The following is a 16,487-nucleotide window of genomic DNA, read 5'->3' on the forward strand; positions in this document are numbered from 1 at the left end:
AGGTTGATTTCCACTTTGTCAGAGAACGAGTTTCTCAGAAAAAGCTAAAGATTCGGTTCATCTCGTCTAAAGATCAACTAGCAGATATCTTCACGAAATCTCTACCTTTTCTGGCATTGGAGCATTGCAAGCGCAATCTTTGCCTTTTGGATCCAGGCTAAGATTGAGGGAGGGTGTTAAAAACTAACTAATTGATTTTATCTAGTTTAAACTAGAGTCCTAACCGAAGTAGGTATAGTTGAGATATCCTTGTTGTATGCAAACTGTAGCTTGTAATCTCATATGCATGCAATATATAAAGGGACAAGGGCCGGCTGATTGTGCTGTGCGTTCCACCATAATCAATCTCCTTCTATAGCTTGTTCTTTTCAAAGAGCATGACCGCCGGTGATCTTCTACCATGGAGCAGATGAAGCCTTTTTCCTACAGGCGTTCCTGGACCATAGTAGCCACTTGCACACAGCAGGATTGGAAAAGCAAACGAAGCAAATAGGCCGGAGGGGACCTCCCTGGCGTAGGTGCTCCCTGAGCTCCAGCCGCGCGCTCCAGATATGGGACAACGCCAAACCACCTCACCGGGGGTGTACAGATCTAACCGCCTCCTTCCCACTTCCCCACCCACCACTGCCTCCATCCTTCTCCCGCAGAACGCTGACGATGCCCCGAGGCGAAGCAACCGCCAACGACCGCACCAAAAGGCGTAACTCCACAAGCCCTTCGCCGGTGACAGCCGCACCACCGATCAAACGGAGTCCGGGCCAGGAGACTCTTATTTCCACCGCCCTCGCCATCCGCTCCGTGAAGACGACGCCGGGCAAGGACACGAAGACACCTAGAACTACTAGGTACATATGTACATGTACACCAGGCAGACAGCCGCGTTCCCTGCCTCCCCACACCGCTGAAAAGGCGGGCGGAGGCGGAGGAGAACAACAGCGACGCCGGTGGAACACTCCAGATGAACGGTCGCCTTTCTCAGGAAAGGTCGAGAAGACTCTTGCAGGGTAGGGTCCGATGTTCCGATAATTTTACAAGAAAAGTTGGAGGACTGTAAAGAGTGTTTTGCGTGCAATTTCAAAGAACAAAAATCTTGTATAGTCCAATCTAACTTCACATAAAGTTTCCTTTATTTGTTGACAACTATGCCAGAATGTTTCCATTGCAGGAGGGGAGTGAGGTAGGGGGACCCCCTCTCCCTATTGAGTTTTGTGCTTGCAACTGACTTGCTCCAGTCTGATAAAGCCATGCATGATGGCTTGCTCTGCCTCTTCCTTCTAAAGCTTGTCCTGATTTCCTTGTTATTCAATATGCAGATGACACTCGGTGTTATGCAAGCAGATCCTGCTGAAGTCATGCACCATAATCATGTGCTAGCTCAATTCCTCTGCTTATCCGAAATCCAACTTGTTTCCCATTAATGGACGGAGGAGTACCCATCAATATTCATCACCAGAGCAGAGACATTCCATCTCAAGATCTCGAGGCTTATCTAGGCTAGCCATGAGTAGTGACGGAAGGTGCCAACTTTTGCATGACACACCACTCATGGTTTGTTATTGTTATAATTTCAGCTCATAGTATAGGGTAGCCCACAAGTGCACAAGGCCCATTCTAGAAGATCATCAATTTCACTCACATTCTTCCTCGTATTTCACAACAACTATAACAAGGTCCTCGTGCTATGTGAAACCACTTCTCCTATTTGGAAAAGGAGAAACAACATAATGTGGAAACCCAACCAAAATGGTGGTAAATTGGTAATAGATCTGTTCTACTCCCTCCGTCGCGAAATAAGTGACGTGGATTTGTAAAATTCTTATATAAATCCACGTCACTTATTTTGAAATGGTGGGAGTATACCATATCTGAATCCTTTAGGCGGAGCAAGAAGCCAAGAACAAGGCTCAAAGCGTTGGTGAGGCTCATCAGTTTGTTGTTATTGGGTTTTTTTTTCCTCGCAGTGTTGCAGAAAGGTGAGGCTCATCAGTCGCTTGCAAAAGTAAGCTAATCAATTGATGTCAGAACTTTGTTTTTGTTCCCGGCCGATCCATTCCGTGAAGGCGTGAGGATGCGTAATCTCACGGCCGCAGTAAAACATAATTTTTTTTTTTTCGAAAGATCCAGCTTAAATGGTGGCTTTCATATATTAAGCAGGTAGAAAAATGTACAGGAACGCCGAAGGCGAAACAAGAAAAGAAAAGAAGAAGACAAAAAAAGAAAGGGAAAAGAGGAGACTCAAGGAGGCTCCCAAAGAAATTTCCGCAGGGCTTTGGCTCCGACGAAGGCCCAGTCTTGGACCGCGTCTTTGGTGAACACGAGAATCTGACTGCCAGACATTTCAGCAGTAAAACACAATGGGCATCCCACTAAGCGTGTGATATATATGCTCTCGATCTAGCTAGCCTTTTCATACCAATCATACTCTGCGCATAACAAACACATTTCCTGGGGAACTGCAAAACTTAAACAAGTACTAGTATACACGTTGCACTCTCCGCTTTGACTCGCCGATATCAATAATCTCACACTTCACACATCGTCGTTCCTCTACGTATAAGAGCACTAGCAAGCAATCGACGAGGCCATACACCAGCTTGACTCTTCGAGAAGCTCTGAGCCGTGTCCACGGTCCAGTTCCTTTGGAGAAGAACTGCTCACCACGTACGCCCCAGCCCCACGGACACATCCATGGAAGAAGAGAAGGGAGCGCTGTCGCCGGCGTCCAACGCCTCCACTACCAATGTCAGCAATCGATCCTGCTGCGGCTCCCCCATGGCGACGTCGTCGTCTTCGGACGATTCGAGCGGCGGCGGCGGCGGCGGCGGCAGGAAGCGGCCTCGCCGGGACCTGAAGCACCCGACGTACCGCGGCGTGCGCATGCGGGCGTGGGGCAAATGGGTGTCGGAGATCCGCGAGCCCCGCAAGACGTCGCGCATCTGGCTCGGCACCTTCGACACCGCGGAGATGGCCGCGCGCGCCCACGACGTGGCCGCTCTCGCCATCAAGGGGCCCCGAGCCGCCGCCGCGCACCTCAACTTCCCGGAACTCGCAAACGATCTCCCTCGCCCTGCCACCGCGTCCCCCGAGGACGTGCGGGCCGCCGCCGCGCTCGCCGCACACATGGTCGTCGACCGCGCGCCGCCGGTCGCGGACACCGGCAATGCCGAGGCGGACGAGGAGCCATCGTCGCGCCCGCTGCCGCTGGCGGGGGACGGCAGCATTGCTTCTGTCGATCTCGCGCTCTTCGACTTGCCGGATTTCCTGCACGAGTTCGGCTTCGCGCTGCCGCCGCCGTCGACCACGTGTGACTTGTCGTCATGGCAGCATGACGTTGCCGCGACGACCGATGACTTCAGATTCGAGCCGGCGCCATTGCTGCTCTGGGAGCACTACTGACGAGTGATCGGCAACACGCGGCATGCAAGTCAGTTTTGAAGTCGGGTTTATTACGGGATGATCTGCATGCGGTGTGTTACCGATCGAGCACTAATTCGATCGCAAACTGATTAACACGCGATCGAGTGCAAACGCAAAACAAATCGCAAAGCTAATTTTAAAGATGGTTTGTGGATTCATATTTTGTTAGTAGTACTACAACTCAATAAAGCTCAGGTTATTCCACATCGTGATTGTGCCAAGTAGTAGTACCAGTGCTAGCTTTGCAATTTCTATCTATCATGAAAGATTTCAGACTTGGGTCTCTGCAGGTATTCGGTGTTCAGATCGACTTCGAGTTCTATTGATTTCGGATCGGAAAAATTCTCAACTTGCAGGTCGAGGCTCGAATCACTCCGGGATCGCGAAGAGTGATTTAATTGCTGTTACACACATGCATGTACAAATTGTACTGGAACCGTAGTGTTTCGTGTGAAGTTCCAACGGAGTTTCTGTATCCCCAAATATGCCCTGCCATATGGGCACTACAAGTAAAACTACTTGAGCAAAAGGGTATACACGGAGCTAGCTACTGCGTACTTTTCTTTCTTTAAAAAATGAGGGGTCAAGGGCTTTGCATCGACTGATGCCAAAGTTATTACTCCATATTAAAACATGAGCCATCCCTCGCACACAAAAAAAAATGGCTTCATTCATGCACTACTATATAGCCTATCGGTAACACGCCACAATACAGATTAAAGAAGTCTCCAGGTATCGTCTTCAGTCAGTTGTACTCAAATTTCACTGAACCCGCTTCTCAGTAAGTAGAGACCAAGTACAGACCCACTGGAATGTTAGATGAATTATATGCAAAAAAATAACATGTAATATCATTCTGACACTTTCACAAAAACCCTAAAAGCCCAAACATATTACGGCTCGTTTGGCATCCATCTTTCATTTCATTTGGTCATCCAATTTTTCTTAGGATTTCATTTTGTTGAATTTGAATTTCGGATTCAAAAATCATGTTTGTCTACCACATTGATTTGTAGACTGTGAGACAATTCCAAATGGCTTTTAGAGAGGAATTGGAGTTAGATAGAGTGTGATTTCATGAAATTTGAGATTGAATTCATATGTCTAATTCCGTACCAACCAAACAAGTTGGTGAATTCCAGAATTCTAGACCCAAATGATGGATGCCAAACAAGTTGTTAGAGATAAACCAAGGTGTGGAACAATGAAATTTATAAAAATAACCCAGGACACTAGATGTGCCATTGGGCACTTGATAAATAGGCGTTGCATCGTTTTATCTTGACAAAACCAACACTTCATCACCCATTCCATTTTTGTTTAACCAAATTATCTCTAATTAGTACCACCCCACGACGATAGAGCTGTATAATGTAAAATCTTCCAACGAAAATTGAAGTTTCTTGCAAAAACTGTAGCCAATGTGATCAGCACAGTACACATAGAGTTTCAACAGAGGTATGTAAGTTCCAACGGAATACATCAGCATGGTCGTTAAGGTAAAGATCGGCTACGTTCTCACAAAGATATCACAATCATAGCCTCGCTCCAATGTTCGCCTGTCGTCTAAAGGTGATGTCGGGAGAAGGTACTGCCAAGGCCAGGGGGCGCGAATGTGATGATTCTAGGAGAGCAGAGGTGTTATGAGGTGATGACTACAAAGTAGGGCTGGGACTTAAAAGAGAGGCATGCGCTAGCCACCAAAGGCAGGAGTAGTGTGTAGTATGGTCTATGGACTAGAGGAAATGGGGATTGGTCCTGACTTGCCCTCATATGGCTAATGGCTCCCTGAGGACAGACGGTCCCATCTTAAACTTGTGACAGTATAACGCGAATAGTACGTAATACTCCTACCTACTAGTTATCTGATAATGACTCGAACGGTTTAGATTATACTCCGCGTGGTAAAAGGGCAGAAAGAGAAATACTAACAAGGCCAACATAAAATGTGTATTGTGGTAGAGTATGACGTATATATATCCCACTCATCGTGCAATCATGCACGCCATGCGTTGCACGGAGCATATACATTAACAGAGCGAGCCAATTAATACTACTACCGCCGTACGTTTTGTCGTTGCCTTGCCTGTCTTAATTTGTTTTCCAGCTCCCAATTTGAGCAAAATGGCTCCTGGCCGAAATACGACGATCTAACAGCATTTCCCGGAAATGAACATCTACAATACCAACAGCCAGATCTACTACTTATCTATTTATAATGCTAACACCCATAACATGATACTAGTGGAGTATTAATTAGCAGTGCACGCACTTTAATTATGTAAGATAATTGAATCGCTGCTGTTGAAGATCTGCATGCAGTTCGTTGGTGAGTCCATGTGGACTGTCAGCTTCAGCTACTGGCGATTTCAACGCTTACCGTCTGCACGTAAAAATAGTAAAATACGCACGAGTTTCACAAATGACTGCAACTCGCGATCCGTTTAAGTATTCACTTGAATTGGGCCGACTCTCTCCATTGAATAATCCTGCGGGCCGGATTCAGCATGGACGGCCAAGATTGAATTATCCAGCTACCAGATAGATCTACGAAGCTAGATCTGAGTATACAAAACCAATACGCGAGGTTAATTATAGTTGATCGATCGAGATCGAGTACTCGATCCGAGAGCAAAGAAGCAGCATGGCGATGCCCAAATTGAATAGTCGGAAAGGGGACAGCTAGCTTGCCTCGTGTTCATGTCGAGCGCAATAGTCTGGGGCTCATGTGCACGAAGATTCTAATCTCTAAAATATATTTAAAAATTAATTTTTCTTTCTTTTCAAGCATGTGCATGGGCAATATGGCATTATCCCACGCTCTACTTAACACGCTGTTTTTGTTTACTGCGCTCATCATCATGATCCATGCGTGTATTCCTGTATCGCTTATGCTCTTCTGCAACGACTTGCCTAGCTAGCTTAGGCCTAGCAGACTAGCATACGCATATGCAGTAGCATGGACTCCTTTCCTTTTGGGCTCGAGTGCGAATACTTTTCTTCTTTTTATTCCCTTTCGGCTTTAATCATGCACTCATGCATGAGAAACAGCGGATTTATGTTGCTGGCAATACCTCTCTTTGAGAGTATAATAGCAAACCGATGCTAAAGCAAATCCAATAATTCTTAACAAGGCTATATAAACTTGATATCAAATTAAGGGTGCAGATCTCAGGTACATATATATCACCGATACAACGGCCCATTGTGCCCCAGTTAAGCTATCCCAGGTCACGAGTCGCATGCAAGCATGGGAATTAGAATATTAACCAGTGGCTTAATCGATCATGCTCGCCACACAGATCAAACTCTATTCTGCAGTATTAATTCCAAATTAACACAGGCACTAGCATAAACAAGATAGTCTATATATATTACGAAAGAGGACAAAACAGGACGCGCGACTATAGCTTGCAGAATACAAGGGGCATGCAGGACGAACTACACGTGGTTATTTGTTAATTTTGGTACTACGTACTCTTTCGACCATTGTTAAGTTGGTACTACTTCACGACAGTATCACTGCGGATTTTGTAAAGAAAGATTGCGTTGCTTCTAAATTAAACGAGCTATATATAATATCCCATCTAATCACAAATTGCGCACCCACTTGCCAGGTCCAGAAAATTGCTAGTCAAAACAGATTAAAGCAGTGTCTTGGCAGCTCTATAGTACTACATTGTTTTATCCATCTATCTCACCACTTTTCTAGGTCTTGGCCTCCCACCTATCCAATTCCTTCCTCTTTTGGGCGACTCAAATTATTAGGCAATCGATCCATGAGCCTCATAATTAATCTTCTCTACCTAACAATCAACTCGATCTCCTCTTCTCCAGAAATGGTACTCGTACTCAACTAACCAACTCAAGCTGTCCAAACCAAGCTCTTAATTGTAGCTAGCTATAGACTATAGTACTGACTAATGCTCATATATACAGGATCCTTAATTTCAAGCTGTCCAAACAAATCTCTTCCACTGGCTTAGCTACTGCAGTACTCCGTGGTCACTAATGCTCATATACAGGATCCTTAATTTCAAGCTGTCCAACCCAAGCTTGGTCTTCTATACTCACTCATGCTCACATACAGGAGCAGTACGTAGCTTCATAGCTTCACTCGTAAGCCAGCAGGCGTTCACAGTCACCGGTGTATAGTAGCAAACCGTAAATTTGTTTAATTGCCACCTTCTTCATTGTTTAATCTTCATTGATCTTAGGACACCCAAGCACTGAAGCACGTACAACACTGATGATGATGCTATTATTTCGGATGGGCCGTTGAGTTATCAACACTCAACAACATAATGCCCTACTGCCTCCATTGTCATAAGCAAGGCAGGCAATTGTGCTTTTAGGCATTTGGAACCTCCGGAGATAAGATTAAAAGGGCAAGATCTCTTGTTAATTTATTTATATCTGTAGGGTGGTGGTTACGGCAGCAGCATCTTCGATAAGAAGGATCATCAGTGATCTTGGAAAGGTTCACAAAATATTATGCTACTTATACCAGTTGGTCCTTCTGCCTCCAGAGTTACTATTGAACATGAATAATATCCGTTTGGTGGCCTGTTAGGCGATATTATTTGGCTCTCCGGCCGGCGCAAGCACTGAGTGCATTGTTTGTCTGTCTGATATTTACGTGATCTCAAGAGCAATTCCTCAGCTGGCTCACCTCGATCTCTACACGATCCTGATAAAAGGATAAATAGGGATCTAACAAGCGGCAAGATGCATTCACAGGCTTGGGACCGGGTCCGAGGGTAACAGACTAACAGTAGCTTGGTCAGAAGCTACAAAACTGAAGGACAGCATCTGTACGGTGTGAGATTTAACTCAGTTAAGCGACGTACGAGAAAAACAGGAGGGCTATTATGGTGTCCGTGGAAAACAACATGCATAAGGACGTCTACTACGAGTGGGATTAGGCCAGCTCAAAGCGTACGAATAAAATGTTGATTTCGTATGGTGCAGCGGTGCACGTACAGGAATCGTTTGATTCCTAGACCTGGCTGCCTCTGATGGGGGACACCTTCCGCTGTTCATTCAGGCAGATTACTGATCTACAGTCCCCATGCATGGCAGTCATGTTCCAATGGAGGTGTACGTGGTCGATCTATGCCAGCATAATGAGAAATTGCGGAGTAACATTCCGTAGAGGAAAAAGGTTTGGCGAATTTAGGACGAAATTAGCGTCGCATCAAAAAAACAAGAAGACAAAATTGCAAAATTAGTGATTTTCGGTAGGGGAAGAAAGATTGCATTATTGGCTGAAAATTCAGTCAAATTTGTAAAGAAGAAGATTTGTTTGGTTACAGAAACAGCAAAGCTGTTAAACACTAAGAAACTCTTCTCTATTATTGAGAACCATAATCCCTTATACGTTCTGAATTTGAGCTTAAAAAGTTCTGGGACACTGTACGGTCATTTACATCTCATAATCAATATATGATCAAATCAAGGGATCAATATGCATAAGAAGAGTAACAAACACTATGACCAAATCAAGGGATCAGAGTACTCTAACTTTGACTACCTGTCAATTAAGTACGCCTGTAACTTTGATCTCCACCTTATTTAACATTTGCAAAGCTTTACGGAGCTTTGAAATCCCTACTAGACATGCATTGATCAAGATTAGGGCCCAGCCGCTCTAAAAAACGGAATTTGCAACTCTAAGTCCATCACCAGCGAGAGGATCATTTTTGAACCGGATTATACTGATGCTTTTTAATTAGAGCTCTTTTACTGTACAACTTAATTACTAGTACTAGAAGGGAGTAGTATTGGACTAAATCAACGGCTCAGAGAGTGGGTACTTCAGTAATTTCACGTTTGGGTTTATAGAAGTAAATATTTTTTACCGGATTTATAGGAGTAATTTTGTCCTGATGACAATGAACATCCTGAGCACCTCTCACGTGAAATTTTTGTCCTGATGGCAACGAAAATCTAGTGGTTATGGAAATTTATTTCCTGTCCAACACCAAATCAGTCTCTAAAAAAACAATACTTGTATGAAGACTCAGAAAAAGCAGAACAGCGCCAAATCAAAGTTCGCCGCTCTACTAAATCACGTTTATGTGATGCTAAGAACTGTAATACTCGTTAATCGTTTCGTTCATGGGCAACGAAACAACTAACTAGCGATGTAGCATGAACTCAACAATGAATCGGTAACAGCATATCTAGGCATTATTTTGTTTTTTTATTTCTTTCCTATTTTGCACAACTTGATACGGCCGGTGATTTGTTTGTTTTTTACCCTTCCTATTTTGCCCTTCTAACGGAAAATACTACTTCTTTAATTTTGCCTCCTAGTATTGATGAATCAGGACCTTCAGATCAATTGTATGAACGGACCATATTTGTTTGTCCCTACCGTAAACCCCCTTTAATTATACTTTAGAGGTCTTTTTTGCCAAATTGATCCAGGGCAAGCCGTCAAGTGTAGATGAAGGTAATTTGCGCCCTGACGTCCACCGGCAGTGAGAAGATAGTCTTCGAACTTAGTGATTTTGATGCTTATTTTTACTTTAGAGGTCTTTTGTGCCAAATTGAAGGGTACAGATGCAACTCATCTTTCTAAAGATTTTAACCTATCTCAAATCCATGGTGTAAAGTGTAAACCCAGTTGTACCGGTTATTTTCTTAAAGTGAAACATCTATGGTTTGGTCCACTAATTTTTTGTATGTTCTTAGATCTTCATATTGTGGCTATTCTGTCTAACCTCAAAGCAAATAGACTTGACGTATTTTCACAAAGCGGCGATTCTAACGGCTCGATCCGCTATGCGTGCAGAGGCTGCCACATGGCGTTGAGCCGGGCCGCCTCATTAATATTTCGTTATTCATTGATATGCGGTATCATCAATAATATATGGTATTGGTATATGTTATGTGAATGATATATTTGTTGACATAGGTATATTTTTGAATGGTATATATGGTATTAGTTTGGGTGGATATCACGTGGCAACCTCTTCACGCACCGCTACATAGTGGATTGAGACGTTAGAAACGACTTTCCTGAATTTTCAGACAACTCTGCATTGGCGATTCTTTTAAGAAAAAAAAAACCAAACTTGTTTAATCGCATAAAAACAATTGCTCGCCAGTAATTCAGTTCCCAAAGGGGCAAGCAGCACTGTCAATATTATTCACCCGGTCTCCACGATCAATTCTGGTCATTCCTCGCCTGACGACGCCCCCTCACCAGTCCATCTCCCTGGACGATTCCCCGCCCCCGCTTTGTTTACCCCTTTCCACGTCCTACGTCGCAGCGCTCGACCCATCATAAAAACCCCAACTCCCGCTTCCTCCTCTCGCATCGCATCCCACCGGAGAGAGAGCAACACATATCCTCGTGCTTTCCCGCACAGTCACGCTCTCTCCCAACCAACTCCACCAAGTGTTAGCAGCCATGGGCGCCATGGAGGATTGCTCCTCCGGCTCCGATGCCACCACCTCGTCTTCAACGGAGGTCCTGGCCTCGTCGCAGCCGGCGTCCCCGACGGCCACCACCGCGTCGTCGTCCGCCGAGGAGAAGAAGAAGAAGAAGCGCCCTGGCCCGCGCAGCGACGACGGGCGGCACCCGACTTACCGCGGCGTGCGGATGCGGAGCTGGGGGAAGTGGGTGTCGGAGATCCGGGAGCCCCGCAAGAAGTCCCGCATCTGGCTCGGCACCTTCGCCACGGCGGAGATGGCCGCGCGCGCGCACGACGTGGCCGCGCTCGCCATCAAGGGCCCCCGGGCCGCGCACCTCAACTTCCCCGACCGCGCGCACGAGCTCCCGCGGCCCGCCACCGCCGCGCCCAAGGACGTCCAGGCCGCCGCCGCGCTCGCCGCCTCCGCGGATTTCTTCCCGACGGCCTCCTCTGCCGCCATTGATGCCGGCGACGGCGCCAAGCAGAACCACGACCATGATGGCCCGGACGCCGACTCCGCTTCGCCGCCTGCAGACGCCGCCGATGACGCGCTCTTCGACCTCCCTGACCTCCTCCTCGACCTCAGACACGGCCCTCCGTCCTGCCAGCTCTCCTGCGCTTCCTCGTGGGACGACGACGTCGCTGCAGCCCAATTCGTCGGCGCCGGCTTGTTCCGCGGCCTCGAGGAGCCACTGATGTGGGAGTACTAGCTAAAGCAAAGCGCTACGTACTGCAGTAATTAACTCGCTCAGGTGCCATCGACGACGGCTCGTAGCTAGGCTCCTCATTTCATTTCACCACATTGGACCAGAAATCATGGAGCAGAAACCATTGGTGAACCAAAAAAAAAAAGGAAAACGAAAACAATTGCTGCCTGCTCTTTGCTGAATATAGGAACCAGGCCATGTACAAAACTAAACTTTGTCTCCTTATCGCGTTCGCTTTGCTTGGATTGTGGGGCAAGAATATGGGTGTGCAATTAACAGCGCATCTCCTTTCCTTTTTTCTTTTCTTTTTCACCCCCGTAGCGTTTCTTTTAGCGGTAGTGCTAAAGGTGTCGTTGATCTACAGGAGGATTTGGACTAATGTCGACACGAAATGCTTTAAAGATCGATGCGCCTTTTAAATTACGGCGAGATTCGACCGGCCGGTTCGTTCGCTCGCCCTCTCTCCTTCCACTCCACTCTCCGGCACAAAGCCCCGCTAGTAGTAATCATGCATGTCCATTTCTTGGTATCGGTTCCCTCTTTCCTGAGTAATCCAATTTCAACGACTCACCCAGATCAGAATTTGCACGGTCTGGATAACGTGCGACTACACGTTATGGATACGTGCAGTACGTCCGTCCGGAACAACGTCGCCAGCGAGCTCGTGACTCGATCGAGAGAGACCGGCCGGTCCGGCCAGGAGAAGAGGGGCGAAACCGATAGCGATGGTGACCGCCGACGGTGCCAAAAGCGGCGGCTTTTTCTGTAATCCCGGGGTGTAAGTTAAAGTAAACTCGGTCGAGAGGAAAACGTACTACGACCGTGCCCGTTTCGCGTGATCGGTCGCCGTCCGTCGTCTTTGGCCCGGACGAGCGCTCGATCAGCTAGCGGCGGAGAATATTTTGGACGCGTCGTTTCGTCGGGAGCCCCCCGTACGTCGCCATTGGCATCGGCAGTACGGAGTACTACTAGCTACGGCACACTCACGACCACGCCATGCATGGGATGTATGGGGTGACAGCGGAGTGGTTGCGCGAGCGTAAATGGCTCCATGTTTTGCCCGTCGTGTACTGCGGCCGGGGGGATAAGGCGATAGAGAGAGAGATCCGATCCCCAGCCGGTGCCCGTGCTGCCACTCCTCGATCATCCGTCGCCAGGTGAGTTATTATTGCCCACGCACTGCTGCGTGTGCGCGACACCTTCGTGGAGGACGGTAAGATATCGCATTGGAATATAGCTGTACAAGTGGATGCACGCTGCCACGGGCTGAGCCCTGAGGCCAGACGCTGGGCGATGGCGTCATGGCTGTGGCGTACGAGCACTAGTTCCCGCAGTACTCCTTTTTTTTTAGAGAGAACACGAGTACCGCTAGCTAGCACGAGGTCGTCGATCGCTTTATTTCCGTATTTCAATTTGATGGGAGCACGTCGATCCCGGAGAAGACTGCATATGTGCTTATTCGTCATCCGTGTTAGCCGGATTGGATCCTTGTTTTCGGGGTTAATTAACTTCGTCATGTGCGTTGCGAACGTGTCCCTTCGACAAAGGAATACCTTGCGGAAGTTTAGGACTCCATGCTCATCGCTGCAAGTCTTTAGAGTTGCCTAGAGGCTAGAGCTGGTCCAACCGAAATATTGTTAACTTTGTTTTTTCTTTGTACACAAAAATTAGAGAAAAATGTTTTTTTGTTTCTATCTAACGCCACTAAAATTACTTGATCGATATGCGCAATTTAGACACTGGACTTTTGAATTGAAAATGTGCCATGCATTTTTGAAGTGGAGAATTGGCTGAGATAGTAGTCTGTGCTAGGTACGCGCGTTAATTTTTTTTTTTGTTTCACGAACAAGATGAACATCCGATCCCAGGATGAATTGGACAAGACGTCCAATCCGTCATCCACCGGACCCCTGATTAATTGGCTCGCTGTTACCCCTTCAAAAGAAAAACGGCTCGCTGTTACAACGAACGAATTAAAGCAGCTGTCTGATCCCAATTGTGTACCAGTACAATGTACACGCTTTAGAGTCATTTTTTTCCAAGATCAGTTCACATATGTTTCCTGTGCACGAACGAACTGTAGGTCGATGTGACTTATGTGGTGATGGTCGACGACCGGAGTTCAAAGTTTTGCACTCAAGTTAATTTATCTGGACGGTTCCAATGTGGGCGCAGAAACGATGAGGGTCATATGTACGATACTACTGTACCCGGTAAATTAAACAGTATGGATCATGAATTTTGTTGTGCCAAAAGAGCTAAGAAAAACAAAGCACCGAACACCTGCACATGAAATGATTCTTCATTTCTTGTTTGTCGAAACAAGATTTTAGGGACTCGGTACCGTGCCAAGAAACGTGACGCTTGCTCTACGTAGCTCCGCGTACATTGTGTGCCGGATGGGGCCGGCCGGCGTGGAACAATTCGTACGGCCCAAGGGGTACGTACGCACGCAAGTCTGCCTGCACAGAAATTTTAGCCTTTGCAGCTGGGCCCTTGGACTATGGCGTCCCTTCAATCCTCACTGCCACTAGTACTAGTGTCTTTGGTGGTTTGCTTTGCGTGGGGGTACTACTGCTGTTTAGAGTAGGGTTTTAGTGCCGTGTTTAGCTAGGAATAGGAGAGATCTGGATCATGCGTCAGGCATAGGTGGACTCCTACAAGTCAGAATCCATTTCTTTCACAAGATTTAAACAGCCTAGTTAGCTAGGAGTATGTACGTGCCACACCGGTGTAGCGTAGGGCATGTCGTACTGCTAGGAGTAGACGTACACTGGGGAATGGCCAAAAGTGCTGGTGATAAGACAGGCCGTACCGTACCATTTATGATGAGTCGGGGACTCGGATCGAGTAGGTGAGTTTGAATGTCGATGCTGTGCGCAGCTGATCAGTACTAGTTCAGTACCTGCACCACCGCGCCGCTGTGCGTGTTTGTTTGTTTGCTTTGTAATAATCATGCATGCATGTGCGGTCAAGATATGATGACAAGATGGTCCTCGATCGACCGGCTCCTCTCGCCGGTCGCCGCGGGATGTTGCAAGGCAATCGAGAACGAGATGCCGTGCGCAGGCCAGGTGCTCGGCCAACCGGGCCGCAAGCTGCAGGCTCTGGCCGTGGCCTCCACATAGCCCCTGAGGCCTGGGTGTCTTTCTACCGCAGAGCCGGCAGGGCAACATGTGGTGCGAGTCTGCACCGCGCGCGGGGGTCGCCCGCACGAACGGCCGATCTGAAACAAAGTCTCCGCACTCACACGTACGGGCGATCCATCTGCTTTTGCGGCTCCTTTATACTTACTCCGGCTTGATGTATTTCCTCATCGTTTGAGTCTCATGTTAATGCGTACTGCTGTACTCCAATTTACAAGAAGTTTTTTTTTCTTTTGATCGAGCTAGCTACTGCTGATCGCGCGCCTTGCGTTGTTGTTGCCGTGTCCACTTCGCGCTCGCGCTACACACCTGAACATCCCACGTAGGTGACGCATTTAGAAGCGGTCTCCACCTGACAGGCTGACAGTCATCCGCCAACCACCACGCAGATCTATCGATCCCGTACAAATAATAACGAATCCCCAATCGACGTTTATTATTTGGCAGAGTTCCAAATTAAAGTCTGATTGTGCTGGTATTACTACGAGTTGAGTGAAGTATCTGTGCACAAACAGAAAGAATCAGATTGATCAATTTGTAATCATGGGATATAATACGTGATTAGTGGAGTACAGGACAAGTGGACGCTGGACGGTACGCAGTTAATACGACGGATATATGTATAGTCGTACTGGGTATCCAATGCAAGTATACGCATGCATGCAAAGCATACGTCCACGGCGATCGAATTCGAGCTGTCGAGACACCCAAATGTGTCCAGCAGAGGCAGCACGTTGCACTCGATCATGCGCCTTCATATAATGGCTGCTGTCAACAGTACTGTTTGGTAGCTAGGTGACTAGGTCGACGAAATGATACATTAGGTATATAGTCCAACTGATGCAAACCCGTATATGCATATACGACAAACCGGGTAAAGTTGGACCGTGGATTTTACTATTTCAGGGGTGCCCATGCATGCAAGTATATAGACCATCTTCCTAGGGTATTTCTTTACTCCAGTATGGAGTATTTGTTTTCTGCTAATTAAAATGCTTGAGTGGAATTCAGATTATTTAATTCCATCACTAAAGTCGTAGGAAGCATAACACTTCAGTAAAGAGAACCAGATCAAATAACAAAGTATACCAACAAATGATTTGGTTTTTCTAACAAAAAAGTGTCTACTTTTTTGCAGACTGTTCTTCGGGCGTCCCACTGGATACGTACCTGGTCCACACTGCTTCAGACGGAGGGGCGAGGGTCTATGAAATCTGGGTGCAACCGTTTGGAAATGATGGCACGGGAGTTTTTCAACCGGTTTGGGTGGGGCACAGGTCTTAGGCCGGAAGAATGTTGATTGTTATCCTTTTACCTTTTGTATTCGGCTGTAACCTTGAGGCGTGTATTTTGAATGATTATAATAATTGATGGTTGTGTGCATCGATCGATGTAGAGGCCGGAGGCCGGGGGTTGCCCTCCTTTAAAAAAAACAAAGTATATCAACATTTTGGATTGTTCTACCTACGTCAATTTCGGTCAACTTTGATCCTGATTTGCAGAAAAATCAGCACATGAAACATCAAACAAACGTAATATTTAAATATATTTGATAGTAATCTCATACTAGTTTTGTCTTGCATCTGTTGTTTGTTTCTTTCTTAAATTCAGCTGAAGCTGACAAATTAATTAAAGTTTAACTTTGGAAAACTCCAAATGTGCATATATTTCAAAATGAAGGAACTAAGTGTCCAAGCCAATTATTTCCGAACGGAGGGAGTAGTAAATTAACAAATGTTGATCGATGCAATAGGCATTACAATTGTTAGAGCTCGAACAGACAAATATACAAA

The 16,487-nt window shown here is 46.6% G+C and overlaps 2 protein-coding genes across 2 annotated transcripts; both read left to right on the plus strand.

The window, feature by feature from the left end:
• Window positions 1-2,468: 2,468 nt before the first annotated feature.
• LOC100834626 (ethylene-responsive transcription factor ERF038) lies at window positions 2,469-3,643 on the plus strand. Its single transcript, XM_003572724.3, has one exon. The coding sequence runs from the start codon at window positions 2,689-2,691 to the stop codon at window positions 3,394-3,396; it is 708 nt and encodes a 235-aa protein (XP_003572772.1). The 5' UTR covers window positions 2,469-2,688; the 3' UTR covers window positions 3,397-3,643.
• Window positions 3,644-10,710: 7,067 nt separating this feature from the next.
• Window positions 10,711-11,971, plus strand: LOC100821926 (ethylene-responsive transcription factor ERF038). The gene has a single exon (XM_003569974.4). The coding sequence runs from the start codon at window positions 10,838-10,840 to the stop codon at window positions 11,549-11,551; it is 714 nt and encodes a 237-aa protein (XP_003570022.1). The 5' UTR covers window positions 10,711-10,837; the 3' UTR covers window positions 11,552-11,971.
• The last annotated feature ends 4,516 nt before the right edge of the window (window positions 11,972-16,487 follow it).

This window comes from Brachypodium distachyon, chromosome 3, assembly GCF_000005505.3.
Source record: "Brachypodium distachyon strain Bd21 chromosome 3, Brachypodium_distachyon_v3.0, whole genome shotgun sequence".
NCBI classification, from domain to species: Eukaryota; Viridiplantae; Streptophyta; class Magnoliopsida; order Poales; family Poaceae; genus Brachypodium; species Brachypodium distachyon.

Excerpts from the sequence above, each read along its gene's own strand:
- LOC100834626 (XM_003572724.3), top strand. The coding sequence starts at position 2,689 with ATGGAAGAAGAGAAGGGAGCGCTGTCGCCGGCGTCCAACGCCTCCACT.
- LOC100821926 (XM_003569974.4), top strand. The coding sequence starts at position 10,838 with ATGGGCGCCATGGAGGATTGCTCCTCCGGCTCCGATGCCACCACCTCG.